The sequence below is a fragment of the Electrophorus electricus genome, chromosome 12 (genome assembly GCF_041902795.1).
Source record: "Electrophorus electricus isolate QZ-2024a chromosome 12, ASM4190279v1, whole genome shotgun sequence".
NCBI lineage: Eukaryota > Metazoa > Chordata > Actinopteri > Gymnotiformes > Gymnotidae > Electrophorus > Electrophorus electricus.
In genome coordinates, this window is record NC_137508.1 from 7,793,332 (window position 1) to 7,811,944 (window position 18,613).

Below are 18,613 nucleotides of genomic sequence, written 5' to 3' on the forward strand. Positions count from 1 at the left end.
GCATGGTGGTTAAAGGTTCAGCAAAATTTGCAGGTCAGTCCTCTTTTTTAAACTTCAGAATATTAGTAGGCTGTCTACTGACAGAGTTAAACTTTGCACTGGAGCACATATTAGTATAGTAAAGCACTCTTCGGGAAGAATAGGCATTTTAACTTTGCATCAACTGATTACATTTTTTCTTTAAGTAACTCCTTTAAGTCTTTGAGAAAGGAACAATTTTAGAGAAAAATAATCAGTTGATAATCTGTTAATATATTTTTAAATGATTTATTTTTGTGTCAAGACAAATGGGTTATTATGGTTTAAACAATTAAAAGTTGTATAGTAAGCTTTATTTGATGAGAGGTTTTACACTCAAATGTCCATGTGGATTATTGATTATTCTGTGCTATTATATACATGCCAGCAGTAATTCATTCTATTATGAGAAACATTGTTACATCAAATTAGCTGGCAACTAGCCAAGCAAACCTAGAACAAATGATAACCCAAATCATTTGTTTCAAAATCTTTTTCAGTGATGTTAATGGGTTCTTTTGTTCCATTAATGATACATTGTCAGTGAAGCCATATCCAAACACTCGAACTCTGTCTATTTTGAGATATTGGCCTACTGCACAGGCTGTGATAAGGATAGTATGTATGTATCACCACTGCTCATACCTGCATTAAAAGACCAATAGCTCAATCAGTTTGGTTCATCTATAGTAACAATAAAACAGTAATATGCTGTTAATGCCATTAATCTTCTAATCTTTTCTAATGTCCTTCCAGGAATAACAATTATTATTATTATTATTATTATTATTATTATTATTATTATTATTATTATTATTTCAGTACAGGTAATTCTGTGTTTCAGTGAGATGTATGCTAGACAATTGCATATATAGAGAAAGGGACCAGATTTATTATTGTTATATACATATACACAAGCTAATACAGTGTAGGGTGCATCACATTCTGAGACATAAATATAGAGAACGCTTTTAAATGTCCTTTAAATGTTTTGCCCAAATTTTATTTAATTCAAGAATTTTACAGCGTTAATTTGTAAAATCACCTTGCACGGTTAAGCACCCATTCTATCATCTGGAATAACATAACAGGTTACAGTACTATTTGAGACCACTAGAGTGGCCTGTTGTGCAGATACAACAAATCGCTCCTCACTGAAAGTTTTTAGAACAAAAACTGTACATGCAAGTTTATGTTCGTATAGACAGTCTGTGTTTAACACAGGCAAAAAGTTTCAACAGCCATAAAGCAATTTTCCTTTATATTTGTATAATGAATATCAGCTACCTGCAGTGTTTGTTATGAAATGAATGCTATGTCTAAAAAAGTACTCTACAAACACTTTTCATTCAAATCTGTATTTATTAAACTGCTGCTATGAGTAGCTTCTGAAAAACCTTTGAAAAGAAATCTATCAATTATGTAAATTACAAATATTAGTTGGTTAAGAGGTATTGTCATGGTTATGCAGCAACAGATCATAATAAGATAAAAAAAAACATCTTATGATTTTTACTGAATTCTCTACTAAACGGAATTCTCTGCTAAACCACAAGAAAAATAATTTAGTTCTACCTAAAATGCATTTGATAAATTATATGACAAATCATGCATAATGTGGGCAAATATTGTGTATAAAACCAGGGAGTAAAGATCTTGCTCTTACCATAACAATGATATCAACAAATCTTAGTTTGTATACAATTAATGCACGATCATTTACCAAAGGTCAATAAATATATCAGATCATCCAGATGTTAAGTAGACTCAAATCCAATTCCAGTGAATTCAGTCCCATGTTCTACAACTGGAAGCAAGATTATTCCAAGATTCAGTAAAATCTGTCCAAGAATCTGTTACAGCTATAACACATATGATTTATTTATAATGCATAAAGGCTGACTATGAATAATCTTCATAGACACCTATTAAATACAATTAATTCTTATCCTTGTTTGGTGCTACAGTGAATCTTTGCATTATTGTAGAAGCTAGTTGTTAAGAATATGACATCAAAATTCCATTGTGATATGACAAATTTCCTCTTTGGGTGAACTTTATTCATTTAAGACTTCGGGCACTTTGAGATTATACATGTATACTGATTAATCTTTTTCAAACACAATTAAAAATGGAATGCTTATCAATTATCTCTTTGTCATAAAATAAATAGCTCTGCTTTCATTATAGCTACAGAACAAAACTGCAAAAAAAAAAAAAAAAAAAAAATTAAATTTAACTGCAAGCCTTAAAATGAATTCTGAAACAGCATAATGTATTTAATACAACCCCTTAAATAAGTTCTTCATAAAACATGTCAGATATACATTCATCTATCTATCTATCTATCTATCTATCTATCTATCTATCTATCTATCTATCTATCTATCTATCTATCTATCTATCTATCTATCTATCTATCTATCTATCTATTTTATTTTTTTTACTTTTGTGTACATACAAAGTATTTACTTTAGAAAAGATTACCCAGGCAGCATCAGTCATGTGCTCTCCATAACAAAGTCCTCCAATTCACTCATTGTTATGATATCTGTCTTTCTTTGTGTGACGTCGACATTATTTTCAGTACACACAGATTCAGTGCTAGTTTGTTCATTTGTTCTATACACAGGCTCATTGTACACTTGGGCGTTTTTGTGGTAATTCGTCTGTTTCTGTACTCCACTGCTTGCTTCCACCATGTTCTGTTCCATAAGAGTAGCTGGTGCTGACATTTGTGATGATGACCTCAATGAAGGTAAGGATGAGACAGGCAGGGGCAGGAAGCCAGGATATACAATGTATGGCTGATTCAACACCTCCACAGATGGTGGCTGGGATACAGTATTCTGGGGTTCCTGATGCACATTAAGATGGACATATTTGCCTGTTGTAGGATCAAAAAACATCTTTGTCTTGATCTGCACTGGCATGTCCACCATGAAGTATTGTCCTGACTTTGGATCTTGTAAGAGCTTTCTCTGGGTCAGTGGAAAAGGGTGAGCAACAATACTTGGTGCAGGAGGAGCATAATTTGGTTCAACAAGGTAGTGTGATATGGGAGGTGAGGCATGTACTGTATGATGTGATGACATTAGCTCCAGAGGTGAAGAGGACAAGCTACAGGTATTTTGTATATATTTGGTTTCAACCTCCCCATGGCTATCAGATGCTGTCTTAGCCTCTGTCTTTTTGATCCTCCTAGTAGTAAGTTTCTTAGCACGCCGAAGGGCCTTCTCTGTTTTAGGAGGAACAGTAGGTGGTTTTCCCAGTGTTCTCACATCACTACAGGATGATTCTGGCCTTTCATAGCAGACGGATTCTGGCCTTTCATAGCAAGCTGATGCTGGCCTTGCATTGGTATATCTGTTATGTTCATTATTAAAAGTGTGTGACGCTATAATATCTGTTGTAATTATTGTGCTAGCTGCCAAACTGTCCACATCTTCTGACAGTGTGCTGAAGACTGATCGATTGTCATCATCTTCAACCAACTGACTCCTTCTGAGGTAGCCCCTTGGTTCTGTTACTGCTGTGACATCTGCTGAAGACAAACTGCTTTGGCATCGGGTTTCTCTCAGTTTAGGGGGTCGATGTGAAGCCACTGCTGGCTCATGCAGGACTGGATGGTAATCAGACTCTTTTGAAACAGACTTGTGATTGTCTTCAAGGTCATCCTTCTCTGAACACTTCCACATTTCCCTTGGTGAGCCAGTCCTGAATTCTTCAGAGAATGATCTGAGAAAATGTGGTTTCACAGTTTTAGTAACAGAGGTAGTCCTGATAGTATTATCTTTCACTCTAAACATGATGGGTTTTGCCATGGCTGGAGAAGAGGAGTTTGATCTTGTCTTTGTTGTAAGATTTTCAGCTACCTCTTTCTTTGGAGTTGTTTTGTGGCTTATTAGAAAAGTTTCATGCAGATCTTTTGGTTTTGGTTCACTTTCTATGGCATTGACGGTGTAGTATTGCAGCTCCTCAATTTTTTCTTCATCATTTATTTTTAGTGGCATGACATTTATTTGATTCTCTGTTTGTTGATTGTCTTTATTGTGTTGACTACCCACTGAAGTTTGTGGTAAGGATTCTGGACTTTTTACATGAGGATAAAGAGCCTTATCCTGTAGTTTAGCATTAAAAGGTTGTCTCAATCTGGACAGTGCATCATACTTGCCCTCATTTTGTGATAGTAGTGTATGTGTGACTTGAGGATTCTGGGTCTGATGAATTCCATCATTTCTTGGGTATTCAGAAATTTGTTCATTCAAAGATTTATTTGGTTGCATCTGATTTGTCAGTGTCTTCCCTCTGGTGCTGTTTGTTTCCTTAACAGCAAATAATCTACCATCTGAGCTTCTTGTCATTGAAGAGAGTTTTGGATGAGGACTGATTTCACCCCTGGCTGTGTGCTGATTGTGTCCCTCAAGCATTTTCTCTGTAATTCTGCTTCTTTGAAAGAAAGAGTTATCTCTTTCCTGAATTTGTAAAGGCTTTGTCATCTGACTTTGATTGTCAGACCTCTTTTTCGTAGTGAGCTCTGAACTTCCCAGAGGCATTGGTAAATTTCCTTGTAAACCTTTCTTTGGTTCCACATCCAACATATTGTACTTGTGATGGGGATCCATTTTTTTAAGTAAGTCCTTTTCACTTGTGCTGTCATCTTCAGCAGAGATAACTCTTAGCCTAGCATAATCCGCTAAAGCTGATATCTCAGGTCTAGTTGTTTTCCTCTCCTTCTGTGTAATATCTGGCTTAGTGATGGTGCCATCTTTCTTTTTATGCACTGTGTCATGGTGGTGAGATGCAATAGAGCTCGGTTCATTATATGTATTTCCTTTCATTTCTGGAAGAAATCCCTTTCCTGGATAATATTGATATACATTAATGCGATCGTCATGTTTAACTTGTGAAATCTCTTCACTGCTTTCTATTTTTCCTCTGATGCTGCCGTTTCTATCCATAACCACCACAGCATCAGGCTTACTTTTTATTTGCCCACTCTCTCTTCTAACTTTCCCAGTTGAACCTTTCTCACAGTTATCCTCTTTTTTGTAGCATGGCTGAGCTGTTCTTTCCTTTAGTTTATTATCACTTTTGTTTGATTCACATACAGTGTCATTTCCAACTTTTACCAGAGATAATGCTTTCTCTGTATTATCCTTATTATTCACTGGTGTTACATAAATGTTCACATTTGTTCCTGGTGTGGATTCTGGTTCTGGTCTTTTTGTGTCATCTTCTGCAGTGTCCACTCTAGATAGTGATTTTTGTCCAGTGACTTTTGCTAAGATACATTGGACATTTTCATTTGTATTCTTGGGCAACACAACACATCTGGCACTTATGCTGTCTGCCTTTATTTGTTCATCTTGAGCAAGGTGCTTTTCTTGGACTTTCGCAATGGCTTTATTTAATTCAACCCCCATTTTAGGCATGTTTTTCTCTTCCAAGGATATATTAGAAACTTTTAAAAGATTCTGGTCTGTCTTCATGGCAGTAGATGAATTTTTTATTAGATGCTCACTAACACTTTGACTTTCTTTTACCATCTGGTTATTAGCGAACGTGGGAATTTCATTCTGTAAAATAATCTCCCTTTTGCCTTTTGTTTCATCGCATGCCTTGAATCTGGTTTCCTCCTGTTCAGAGAGATAATTTTTCCCAACAATGTCTTTTCTATCATTCTGTGAAGACTTGTTGTCTTTGGTCAGAGCTGTATCTTTGTTTTGTATCTTTGATTCTCCTTCACATTCTTCCTGTGCACTGTATTTTTTCTTAACTGCTTCATAAATTGCCTTCTGACTGTTTTGAACTGAAGCTGCATCTGGTGTGTGTTTACATAAATCTTCATATGAGAGTCCATCCATTACTAGTGTGCTGTTACTGGTTGAGTTATTTGTTGAGCTAATTCCATCAGCAGTATTTGTGATTTTTTGATTATCATTCACATTTTTCATTATTATCATGTCAGTGTTTACTCCAAAGTCATTTTCATTCTCTTTCACTGTGTCTCTTGCACAATCTATTATTTGTACGTTCTGTTTTACTTGCTTATTTTTTTCCAGTTGATCACCATCATCATAATCATTTATTAGGTTTGTCTTTTGGGTAATAGTAGACTTAGTGTCCTGACTGTATTCACTAACTGGTACAACATTTGATATTGGTGCCTTTTGTTTTACTGAAATACCCTGTTTATTTAGTAGTCTGCTATTTTCAGAAATTAGTTCATTTTTATCTTTTACATTTTTCTCAGAAGTTGACATGATACCAGACAATCTTTGTGAGGTTCCTTTACTAGCTGTTATTTTCTGCTCTTCTGTGATGTGAGTAACTTGTTGCTCAATGGTTTCCTCACTTGCTTTTAAAAATTCAGGAAGTAGTTCTGGAGCCTTTTTTATTGATTCTTGACAATTCCTTTTGATGCAGTCAACATTGTCTACTGTGTTTTTTTGTATTTTTTGCAATAGGATATTTGTGGGTTCTTCCTCTTCTTTTTCTTGCAATTTATCCTGCTCTTTTTGCACTGAATTGAGATTAATGTTCTCATAAGAAGAATTAATATTGTCCACCTCACTTGATCTGTAACAATCATATTTATCTTTTCCTGCAGGAGAGTTGTATTTTCTTATTGCACTTTCTTTTTCATCCTTTTTGCTATTCAAAAATACCTTTTCCTCCTTGATTTCACTTGCTTTACTTTCAAAGTCTTTTTTGATTTCCTTATTTATATCGCCAGATATTTTTTCTTTCTCTACTCCCTCTACCGAAATATGTTCTTGACCAGAACTATGTCTATTGTGACTTACAGCATTATCTGTCTTAGGGGTATCAGATATGCTGGACACACAAATAGTAAAGATTATTGGTTCATCCTCTGAAACAATTTCTGATTGGCTTGACACATGTATACTATATATTACAGGCTCATCCACAAGTTCGTCATCTTCCTTGCTAGGGATATGAAAAATGTGTCTGTCAGGTACAGGATTTATGACGTCTACACTTTTCACTGGGGTCATTTGATCTTTACTATTTATGTTAACATTTGATGTGTAGGATTTCTCTTGTGACACTTCATTTTCAGTCTCTGTAGGTTTTAAACTGCAGTTACTTCTGTTTGTCCCAATATTTTCATCTTCATTCTTTTCATTAGGTGCATTTGCTTCCTGTTGATGGTTGTCTTTTCCCCTTGGTGTCTGGTTTTCCCTGTATATGGATCTGTTTTCCAGAAGCTGTTGATTGTTTCTTTCTCTTAAAGCATCAGTTCTCATTGGTTTATTTGGGTTGTTTACTCCGCTGATTTTCTGCGTTAAATGACAGACATCCTGTTGTATTTCATTTTTGTCTGGCTGCAAAGCATCATGTCCATTTTCTTTAGGTTCTTTTAATAAAGAATATCCATTCACTCCATCAAATACAGTTTTAATACCTTCCTGTTTATATGAATTTGAGATTGTTTCATTTTCTGATCCTTTGTTTGTATGTGCATTTTCACATGCCTTTATTTTAGGATTATCAATGTGATGAAGCTGCTGAATTAAAGAATCTACATTTGGTTTAGCTATGCTGTCTGGTTGTAGCTTAATGTCATGTTTGGCCCACTGCTCTGGATGTTTTTGTTCTTTCTTTTCTTTGGGTTCTGGAATGTGCTCACCATATACCAGATTAATGATCTTTGGTGAATTTATCTCTGCAGAATTTGCTTCATTAGTACTGACACAATCAGCTTCACTTTTAAGCTTTTCCTCATATTTGTTAGTACTTGTCTTGTGTTGAAAAATACCAGCTTCAGTATTTGTAGATTCCACTGTTGGGTCTACAGGAAGATTTTCATTCTTCAATTTTGTCCAGTCCCGTGGAGATTTCATTTGCCCAGCACTCATTTTTGGAATCTTTTCACTTGGTTCCTTTGTAAGGTTTCCTTTTCCAGTGTTGTTTTTACTTTCACAATGAAGATTCTTCTCTGTGACTTTCCTTTCCTCTCTGGTTGTTTCTTCCACCACTACCTGCAAGTTGGTGCACTTCTTGTCAGCTTTATTACTACTGACAATATGTTTATCCACCTCAACATTAGAGAGCAGTTCATCTGTTTTGTTAATAGAATAATCAAGGGGGTTAATATGCTCTGAATTGTTGTATGGAGTAAGTTTACAAGTTGCTGTTTTTCCCAAGAGATCATATCTTAAAAATTTTATGTCATTTCCCATTGGAGCAAATGTTAGATACTCTGTGTGATTTTTACTATTCAGCAAATGCTGGTGCAAAGCTGCCTGATCTTCTGTCTTGACTACAGAAACCTCCTTACTGAGAGAAATGAGAGCTGGAGATCTTGATAGACCTTTGTTGAGTACTGCTATATCCTCAACAGAACTGGCATTTGTACATTGTTCTTCCTGATTACCCGAGCCACTTTTATTAAAGTGAGTCTCAGCAGGTTGCATGAGTGGCTGGTGATGAATATCCTGGAATTCACCAGTTTTTATCACTGTGGGCCTTTTATCTTGAAGTTGTACCCGTCCATTTTCTTTCTGATTAGTAATAAGTTTATCATCTTTTGCTGCTTCATTATTTTTGTGTGAGTCTGCATCTTCTGCCTGAGAGACAGTCGTTCCTTTAATCAATTTCATGTCTTGTTCCAAAGATTCATATTTTGGGCCATCATCTTGGTTTCTTTGTTCTTTGTATAAAGTTATACTCGAATATGTGATGTCTTGGAAAAGATGGTCTAGTTTTTCTGCAGTAATTTCTTTCTTTAGAGACAGGACACCCTGGTTCAACTGCCCCTTTTCATAGTTTACAGCTGTGCTTTGTGCTATTGGATTTCTAGATGGAATACCTTGTTTAGCAAGACCCTTTTCTTTAATTGCTGAAATCTCTTTTTGAGCGTGTGCTTTCAATTTTGAGGTGAGTATCTCCTGTTTTGTTTGGCCTCTTTCTTTGTATGAAAGTCCTTTTGATGTGATCCTATCATTCTCTTTATTCATAAATGTGTCTTTCCCTGATTTGCCTTTCAGGCCTGTGCCAATATGTACTGGTCCTTCATTGGGGTTATGTGAATCCTTTCTAATGTAGGCAGATGATATATTTGTTTTTTTCAGTTTGTAGCAGGGGTTTTGACCCAGTAGTGTTTGTTCTTGCATTTTAGATGCTTCCATTTTAGCTTCTTTGTCCTCAGCTATGTAAGATGTAAATGTAGAAGGTTGATTTTCTAAATGAGTTGCTTCACTAGCACTGAGACTATGTTTATTTTCTTTAACTCTCTTTGCTTGCTTGTTGTCTCTGATTGAGAGAATGTCATTAATGTTAAATCTCTCTTCTCTTGTTTGTGAACTTTTATTATTTGGTTCTGTACTTTGAATGTTCTGTTTGTTAATGTCTGAGTTCATATCGCCAAGCTTTGTTGCATAAGCATGCTTGGGGCTAATAGAGTCGTTTGGCTTGAGTTCCCCAGTCCTGGATGAATCTTCTGTAATTAAATTTATTTGGGTTGCTCTTGGGTTTGCACTCTGTTGTTGAATATAAAATGTCTCTGATATGGAGTGTGAGTAATTGGTTTCACCTGGTAGATCTGATTTCTTTTCTGTTTGTTGCAGTTGTCTTGTTGCACACTCTTCATCCTTAGTTTGTTTGTTTTCACTTGTTGCAATATACCACTGTTTGTTTGGTTCATATTTATATGGCTGATATGTAACAGATCCTTCATTATTTTGTTTAGTCTCTAGTAAAAAATCCTTTTCAGAAGTTATATCACTTCTAGGATAATTCATGTCGCTATGAAAGCAGACCTCAGCTTTAAGTGCACTTTGAATTTCTGAGCTTTTATTAAGATTTGTTTCTTTGGTGGAAGACAATGTCATTTTGTTCAAAGGGTTTTGAAATTCGTACAAATTTTGGGATGCTGCAAGTCTATTTGTAGGATGGTCTTCTGTAGAATTCTTTTGGAACCCTGTGAATGGATATTTTTGTGAAGAGACCTCTGTAGCTTGCATCTCTTCCTCTTTTGCAAGCCGTCCTTGTTTAATGTTCTCATTCACTTTGTTTATGTACATTTCCTTTCCCATGGTGTAGCTGTCACTAGCTAAAGGTAAGTATTGCTTAGCATTGGCTTTTCTCTGTTTGTCCATTTCGATCAGTGCAGCTATCTCACCTTTAAATTGCAGTGTAACGTTTATGTCATTGTTATCAATAGTTTTCTTGCTTGTGATATTTGTAGGTTCTGGCTTTTCCCAGAAAATTGTTTCTTCAGCAGACACAAAATTATTTTTCTCTTTGTGGTCATAACGAACAATATCTTCTTTCCTATTTAACATCTGTTTTTCTGACATGTGTGCTGCGTGTGCTGGTGGATGTGCTTTGGAAAGGTTGGTATCAATTTCTGGCCTTGTAGGGCTAAGTGTTCTACTAGGGTCATAAATGTGACCGTCTGAATGCTTTGTTGTTTTATTCTGTGTTGAAAACACATGTGGTAAGAAGCCATACTCCCCACTCTCTCTGTTAGAAAGCTTATTTGGATGAAGAGAGTTACCCTTTGAATCCTCATGAGGAATCTTGCAATTAGCAAATCCATACTGAGATGGGGAGGATTGTAATGCCATATTACAGTGTGATCCATCAACATACTCTTTGTGCTCCACAGTTTGGGAGACATCACAAGTTTCCTGGACTAGTTTACAAAGTTCCCAAGTGTCAGGTGCTGCTGAATATTGCTGAGATGTCATTTGAGATACTGCAGTATCTGAAAGTTTGGAATCGATATTGTCTAGCTTTGAAGGCTGCTTATTCCAGTCCATTATCTCAGAACCTTTACATTTAGGAGGACTATATGTACTTTTGACTCTTTTTCTGTTGTCCTTGATGTTGAATAATAGGCTTGATGCTTTGGCTTTGTAGCCACCACATAGCTGTTTGACATCAGGCAATGATTTCATATCAGTGCCACCCTGAGCTAGACAATCTGGAACAGAGGGTGTATGTGCAAATTGCAGAATTTCAGATGTTTCAGTTTCTTGTCTTCCATGAATGACAGGTGTCAGAAGCTGAGTGATACTGAACGGTATCATATTGCTGGACATCTCATTATCTCCCACATTTTCCACTTTGTGCAGAATGCCATATGCATACCTGCTAGGGTAGAACAAACTAGAATCTGTCCTGTTTAATTTCTCATTGGTTGGTGAGACAGTGGAGGGCCGGTTACTTGGCAGCTTGTTTCTCATAAAATTATTATTCTTTCTCCATGGGGGACAGTTGGAGGTTATCTCAGACTCGCATCTTTTCTCTACAGCTGAGGCCTTTTGAATTACAGTGGACCTGGAGCGCTGAGTTCCAGCAATGTCCTCAATTTTTCTTCTGTTAAACCACCTGCCTTCAGATGGAGAGCTTGACATCCTGTGTGTAGCTGTCAGTTCTTTGTAGAGAGGAGTATCATACCACCTGGGAAACTCACTGGGTGACACAAACCCTGAAGCTTCCTCCCTTTTAAAGGGAAACCTATTATAATCCTTCCACAACTGGAAAGGACTGAATTCACTGTGAAAGAAAAAATTAGTGGAGCTCAGTGCCTTGAAGTTGTTTTTAGGGGATTTGGCATGAGAAGGTGTTGTGTGCATCTGGACCACAGACGTAACAGATGCATGAGAATGATTTCTGTAAGACTGAAAGGGGCCTGTCTTAAAATTCTGGTGATAGGCAGAAGAAAATTCTGGTAATTTTTTCTCAATGCATATCAGAGCTGATTTGTTCCAGGACTCATTGTTAAAGTCTTGGGATTTCTGCCTTGAAAGTGCAACATCTGCATCCCCAGTGCTATTGTAACCCTCCCCTGAACTGAAAGCCTTGATGAGGGATGCCACTCGTGATGTGCTCCTCCTATGTTGCCACACAGCCTCCACAGAGCCATTGCTCATATAAGACAAGCATTCATCTCTTAAAACATCCATACAGGACTGCTGGAATGTTGAAGCAACTTCAGTCTTTCTCTCTGCCTCCCTGTACTGAATACCATAAGAGAAGGTTTCCTGGCAGGTGGCCTTTACAGTCTCCTTCTGCTCAGGTTCTTCAGCAAAGGCCTTTTGGCGTTCAGTAGGTGAAGAGATTTCCAAGTCATTGTAGATGGCCTCCTCACCAATGCACAGGCTTCTGAAAGCACGATCGGTGAGGTTGCTCACTTCCCTGTCTGTCTCATCCATGAAGCTGCCCACACTCGACGTGTCACTGAAGCCATTGGAGTATTTGCGATGGCCCTGCATGCTCCCCCACCTGCCTGTGTGGTGCTTTTCCAAAGAGTTCATTTCAAATGCTCACTCACATGAGCAGGCCACAGTTGTCCCTATCTGTCTTTGAGACTGCTTACTTATGGTGTCTTGCTTTTAAGTAGTTCACCTTTCAGAAGGTGATCAGGCTGCTCTTCTTTCCTGCAATGACAGCAGACAATAGTGTCAATAGTGCATACAGGCTTGGAGTGAAAAACAGGCACACTCATATTTTCCTTTCTCAGGAGACAGTTACAGAAGTTATCTTGGAAATACTAACAAGCATATCTCGGAATGATAATAATTAAAATGCTTTTCCTGACAAATGTAATAATTAGGGTGGCTTAAATTTAGTAATAATGGATACTGATTTTATGCAAATTAAACATTTGCAATGGGACCCTTAAAATACAATATCTCAAATATGACCATGTGACCATTACCATGCCGGTAACTGAGCCATGCTGTTGCTATGCACAAGAAATCTTGCATCACGTGAATTAATTTTACCGTAGGAAAAGGTTTCCTTTTTTCAACTATGAACCACATATGAACATGCTTTATTGCATATTAACAATATTATATTTAAATGTTTAAATGATTAACCATCTGTCTCATACTACATTTTACAGAAATTCACAAGAAAAATGCAAATGAATTTTAATATCAAATAACATCAAATTATTGTAAATATACGATTACATTTACCTTTACATTTACATTTACGGCATTTAGCAGACGCACTTATCCAGAGCGACTTACAAAAGTGCTTTGCCATTTACTCAATTTATTACAATTAGTAATATCTGGCAAAATTTAATGAGAAATACAGGGGCATATTAATGTACAAAGAAAAATCTTTACAGAAAACCTTTACTGCCTCTATATTTGTATTGAAAACATAAGTTACATAATACCTAACAATGTTTAAATAGTACAGTATTTGATACAGTTTCCAGTTTTTAAAAAATAAGATTATGGTTAGTAGCATTTAAAAAAACAACAACATATTATTATGCTTTTTGACATAATTCTTGAAAGCATATCTCCTTAAATAAATAAACATCTTAGACTGTGCCTGATAATAGTTCAGCATTTTGACAAAAACAGTTTAATTTATTAGCTTAAGTAATCTTTATATACACCTTGCAAACTTCAATAAAAGATGAAATAATTATTTGCTGTTCATTTCGTGGCTGTTAGGCAGTCTTCATACATGGCCCAGAATAACTCTCAGATCCTCTTTTATCACCTGTTTTAGATTAGCAGTCAGCCAGCCAGCACTACCTTATCATACGTAAAGTGTATGAATGTTTACTTAGTTAAACCATGTACAGTATGAGTGCTGAATGCACTTATCAGTGTTTCTGCACTCTTACTGATAAATGAAACAATCTGCTTTGTTCTGGTTCCTTGGTCTAAAGTTAGATACATTTGTTGTATGTACACAGTACTTAATTTTTCATATTTTGCTCCTGGTAGAAACATAACACAAACTAACATAAATAAACAAACAAACAAACAAAAAATTAATCTCTAAAGAAAAGCTCCTCACACACTGTATGCTTTCCTCAGTATCTACAATGTACTGTGTGATTATCTGATTGATCCATACTGCTTGTGGGGAGAGGTTTATTTTAGCCAAACAATTTATGCCATGTCTCTGGTAAAACCTGATATCTTGAAGCCATACTTAAAATAGAAGATGCGTAATAATTTTCACAATGTGATAACATATGTCTATAAATAGCATTTATGCTTAACAATAACTGAAGAAACAAGAGGAAAATACATATCTGAAAATCTATATCTTTTTTTCTTTCATTCACTATGCATTTTTCTTTCTTTTTCAGTATGGATTTTCTTATAAGACCTTTGACTAATTTATTTATGATCAAGTTATTTTGTGGGCAGATACACAATAATCATTGAAAGCAGCAAAAGCAACATCAGGGAAAAGGCAAAAAAAAAAGACCACCGTTCTTACCGGCTGGCCTTGATTTCCATCTTTTTAGCAATTCAGTAGTTTCTGACTCCCCAAACAGAAGACAGTTGCCAAAAATTCCATAGCACACCCACAAATTTGCAGAAAGGAAGCCTTCTGTGAATATTTGTTGCTTCACTCTCTAGTAACACTTATTGCTGGCAATTACTACCAAGACCCCTGCTCTGCTGGAGAGGTGACAGTGGTCAGGAACCATGCAGAAATAGCAGTGGCTTCATGTAGTGAGCCGGATGAGCGGATGGCTTAGGCTGAAGACTTATGCTACCACACGTATTGAAATAACCGTTTGGTGTCAAGTAACAAAGCAAATGAAACAAACTTGCTCCTTGACTATTTTCAAATTCAGACATTAGTAGTCAAATTCACCTTTCAGCATATTTTAAGGCTGTAATTCCATTGAAGTGGAGCTGATGTTTGAAGCAAAAACAAGTATCCTCTTGTGGAGTTGTTGTGATGCTTGGCATGTATCTGGGCTTGGGCACATGTGCTGAGGAGTAAAAATAGCCTGTTCCCTCACTAATAAGTGCCACTCGCTTTTTTGGTAGGACTTAGAAGTGCTTCTGATTTGTTAACAAATTATATTGTTATTTAAGATCTGAAAAGGTAAACAGTCATTACTGCTAAAGTTATTGTAGAGGTGCAGTTGTGTAGTGTTACACTGTTACTGAACATAATACTCTGTGGACTAGAAGAGTATAACATTATTTTATTAAACGTAAATTAGTCTTCTTCTGCTTTGTGTCTGTCTAGTCCATAAATTGAATGGGATTTTACAGAACTTCTTTAATCTCTCTCAGTGTTCATTTACCTCAGAGTAATAAAAGAGTCACTGGGCAGTTGAAGGGGGACTCTTCAAGCCAACTCCCCCCAAGTCATTCCATTTACAAATGGCCCCTAACAGTGAGTGTTCTTGCCCTGGTCATGCTTTGTGCTCAGGCACTGCTATAATAGGAGATGCGTGCAGTGACTATTTTCCCAGGAGTCCTTGCTGCTGCCGAATGCTGGCAGACTGGGAGTGATAGACACTCACAGATGGACAGGGGAAACAGCAGGCTTGGTCATCACTCACAGTAGCTGTCCTCCCTTAACCGCTCTCTGCACCCCCACTGTCTCTACCCAGTGGATACCCCCCACCCCCCGGCCAACTCAGGGTGCCCCAGGGCCTTACAGCAAGCTGTACCAAAACTGAATGCACCATTCATTACTCTCAATGGAAAGGTTACACTGAGTTAACCACTTGTCAGAATGAAAGGTATTTATTTTTTACATGAATACATGGATGAGGTGGGAGGTAGGTTTAGGTATATGCAGTCCTTTATTCCTTTTTAAAGCCATTGCAGAAGGGCTTTTTTTAGTTACTATACAACTTGGTACAGTTTATTTATAAGTACACACCTCTTTCAGTAAACTTGCCATTAGCTCTTGTAACATAAAGCATAAAGATTTACAAAGATTTCACTACACTAAAAACATCAATAAATGCATTAGTCACACCTCAAATCACTTCCAACACTTAAAAAGAAAATAAAAATAAAGAATGAAAAAAGAGGCCAAGCACACACATATGGAGGGTTTTTCAGTCTCTCTCTATGTACACATTTGACACACTCACTGGCACAAAGTGTGAAAGAATCTGTAAAAAGGTTTAGTTTGTCAGATAGGAATTAAGCCTATGATTAAATTGCACTACTAAATCACCATTGAAAATTATTTTTATATCTAATCTGGTTTGGGGAAACCAGCCCAAACAGTCTTTCGTTAGATAGCATTTATTAGTTATCTTAATAAATGGTTTGATAGTTTGTTGATGTACAGCTCTGAGATTATATGATAGCATTTTTATCTTTGATTTGCTGCAGCATTTACAATATACATAGCGCTCATTCCACTTAAATATGAGCAAAGTTATTTTAATGTCTTTAAAAAGTCACATGCAGTAACATGCATAGATGTTGTATTACTTTGCGAAGTGGAAGAAATTCTGGTTCACATTATATTTGTTATACTTTTTCTGCTTATGCAATACTTGACCAGGCCTTCAGATCAAGAGCTTTTAGCTTAATCTACTATATGTAGTACTTTATTTACATGTAGTAAATAAGATACTACTTGTGTTATTACCCCCACACAATGCCATGTTCCATGTTGCCATGTTCCAAGCGCTGCAGCCTTTGATGTTAGTTGAACACCCATGATCTAAACAGTAAAGGAACCTGCTCAGTAAAGTTGTTACTGAATATCTTGGTCACAGCTAAATTCAGCAGATCATTCCACAGAGACCAGGTTCTGAACAACATTTTGTCTATTATAGCAGATTTATTTTGGAATTGTAGTCATAGAGATGGTAGTCACACTAGAAGACCCTTCTCTTCTCACATCCAAGTATCCCACCCAAGCATACAGAGACTGGGACCAGCTTCTCTTGCTTTAGGAAAAGCTAATAGTTATTACTGCTCATCACAAGTGTTTAAGCCATCACATATCTGCTATATACTTACAGAGCCCATGTGCAAAAAGCCACAGAGATGAGTTAATGCCTGGTGCTTCAAATCAAGCCAGTGTGAGTAACAGATATTGATTGCATCAGGGATATCAGTTGGTCCATGACTTGTTAATCAGACTCCACCTTCTCGTAAATAAAGCTTGAGCTAAATTACTTCCCCATGGGAGGACAAAATTATGTTCGCCTTCATTAAAGTACTGCGATCAATTTTTTAAAAAAAACCAAACAAACATGTCAGTAGCTCCTCTGTTACATCACTATCTTACCTACAAAATGTGCTGTGCTTGTGTTTCGGAAGATGTGGTACCTTTATGTAGAGTGATAATGAACGATTACCAATTACCATGCTACATTAATTTTAAGTAGCATGATCAAGTCATTATTTGGCTACATTTTCTGAAGTATGAAGAATTTCAGGCCTGCTAGCATAAAAGTCAGAATTTCTATCTTGTATATACTGTAAGAGTTTGTGGGGGATGTCATGGGGTGGGCTGTTTCATGTAAATAATGTGGGTTGTTACACATCTTCATTTTCACAAAGGATGTTTTTCTCTTCATACTGCCATAGTAATGGTACGCTGGTCTTTTGCACATCTAACAGTATAATTACAAAACCAATTGACTGAGAATAATTTGCCCTAATTGCAGACCCAATAAACAACCAAACTGAGCGAGTGATTTAATGGGTGAGGGTTTTTGTTGCCTCATGAGTGGCCCAAATGAGTTTAACTAGTGCCAAGTGCACCCACAGGATGACAAGTCTCCTGCACATATGAAAGTGCATTCACATTGATTTCCCCTGATTCTCAACCTCCAAATAAAAACTCAAAGAGGTGTGACCGAAGCCAAACCTAGTAACTAACACAACCTTGCCCTGCCTGGGTGGTCAGCATGGACACCAGGTCTCTGGTTCATATGTGATATATCTTACATAAAACGCTTGTCTGTTATTGTGCTCTGCTATCTCCTGCTGACTCATGTATTACATTAACGAGTTGTTTACTCATTGACGGAAAGCCTCTCTACATGAGCTCTTTTAATCTGCGCTCATATGAAATGCTACATTTCACTGCAGGAGTTAGAACACTGCGGGTGGGCAATGTCTTAGAGTTTAATTGAATAACTAAAAGAATAAATAGGCTTGTCTTATTATGTTCACAAGTGATGACTTGATCATAAATTTAAATTAATGATAATATTTTCCTCTATCAATGAATGCTTATTATATACACTCCTGTCCATCACTAGTAGTTAACTATAAGGAAATGTGCTTGTTCCAAGTGCTCACCAGATGGTGTCACTGTGGAGTCCAAATGTAGGCACGGAGACGATTGTACAGTAGTGCTGTCCAAAATAATTACATCTATACTGAGGAGCACAAGTAAATCTCACTGTAGACCCAGATCTTTGACAAAATCTTAAACAAAAAGTGGGTAGTATAATTTATGATTATTCTGAACAATGTATTTAACACGAAGTTACAAAGAAGCAAAATTACAATTACATTTATAAAGAAATGTTTTTACATATTTACTGACAATAACCATGTTTAAAGAAAATATGAATATGAATATAAGATAATATGGTTAATACACTGAAAACCAATGTTTTGTATTGTATTTGGAATTTCCTTTCATTTTGATATTGGCAACTATATTGCATTATCATTGTGGCTGTCTGATGGTGAAAATAGTTTATCATTTGGGTCATGATCAACTTTCACTGCTCCCTAATTTACACTGATGGAAGACAAATCTTTCAAATGTGATGAAAGTCTTGTATGAATGTCTTGTATTTTCTTATTCAAGTTATGCTGTGCAGTTTTACACCAGC

The 18,613-nt window shown here is 36.5% G+C and overlaps 1 protein-coding gene across 1 annotated transcript; it reads right to left on the minus strand.

Moving 5' to 3' along the window:
* Window positions 1-2,041: 2,041 nt before the first annotated feature.
* Window positions 2,042-14,731, minus strand: c12h10orf71 (chromosome 12 C10orf71 homolog). The gene is made up of 2 exons (XM_081724930.1): window positions 14,260-14,731; window positions 2,042-12,434 (listed from the first exon to the last, which is right to left on the minus strand). The coding sequence occupies exon 2, from the start codon at window positions 12,309-12,311 to the stop codon at window positions 2,520-2,522; it is 9,792 nt and encodes a 3,263-aa protein (XP_081581056.1). The 5' UTR covers window positions 12,312-12,434; window positions 14,260-14,731; the 3' UTR covers window positions 2,042-2,519.
* Window positions 14,732-18,613: the final 3,882 nt, after the last annotated feature.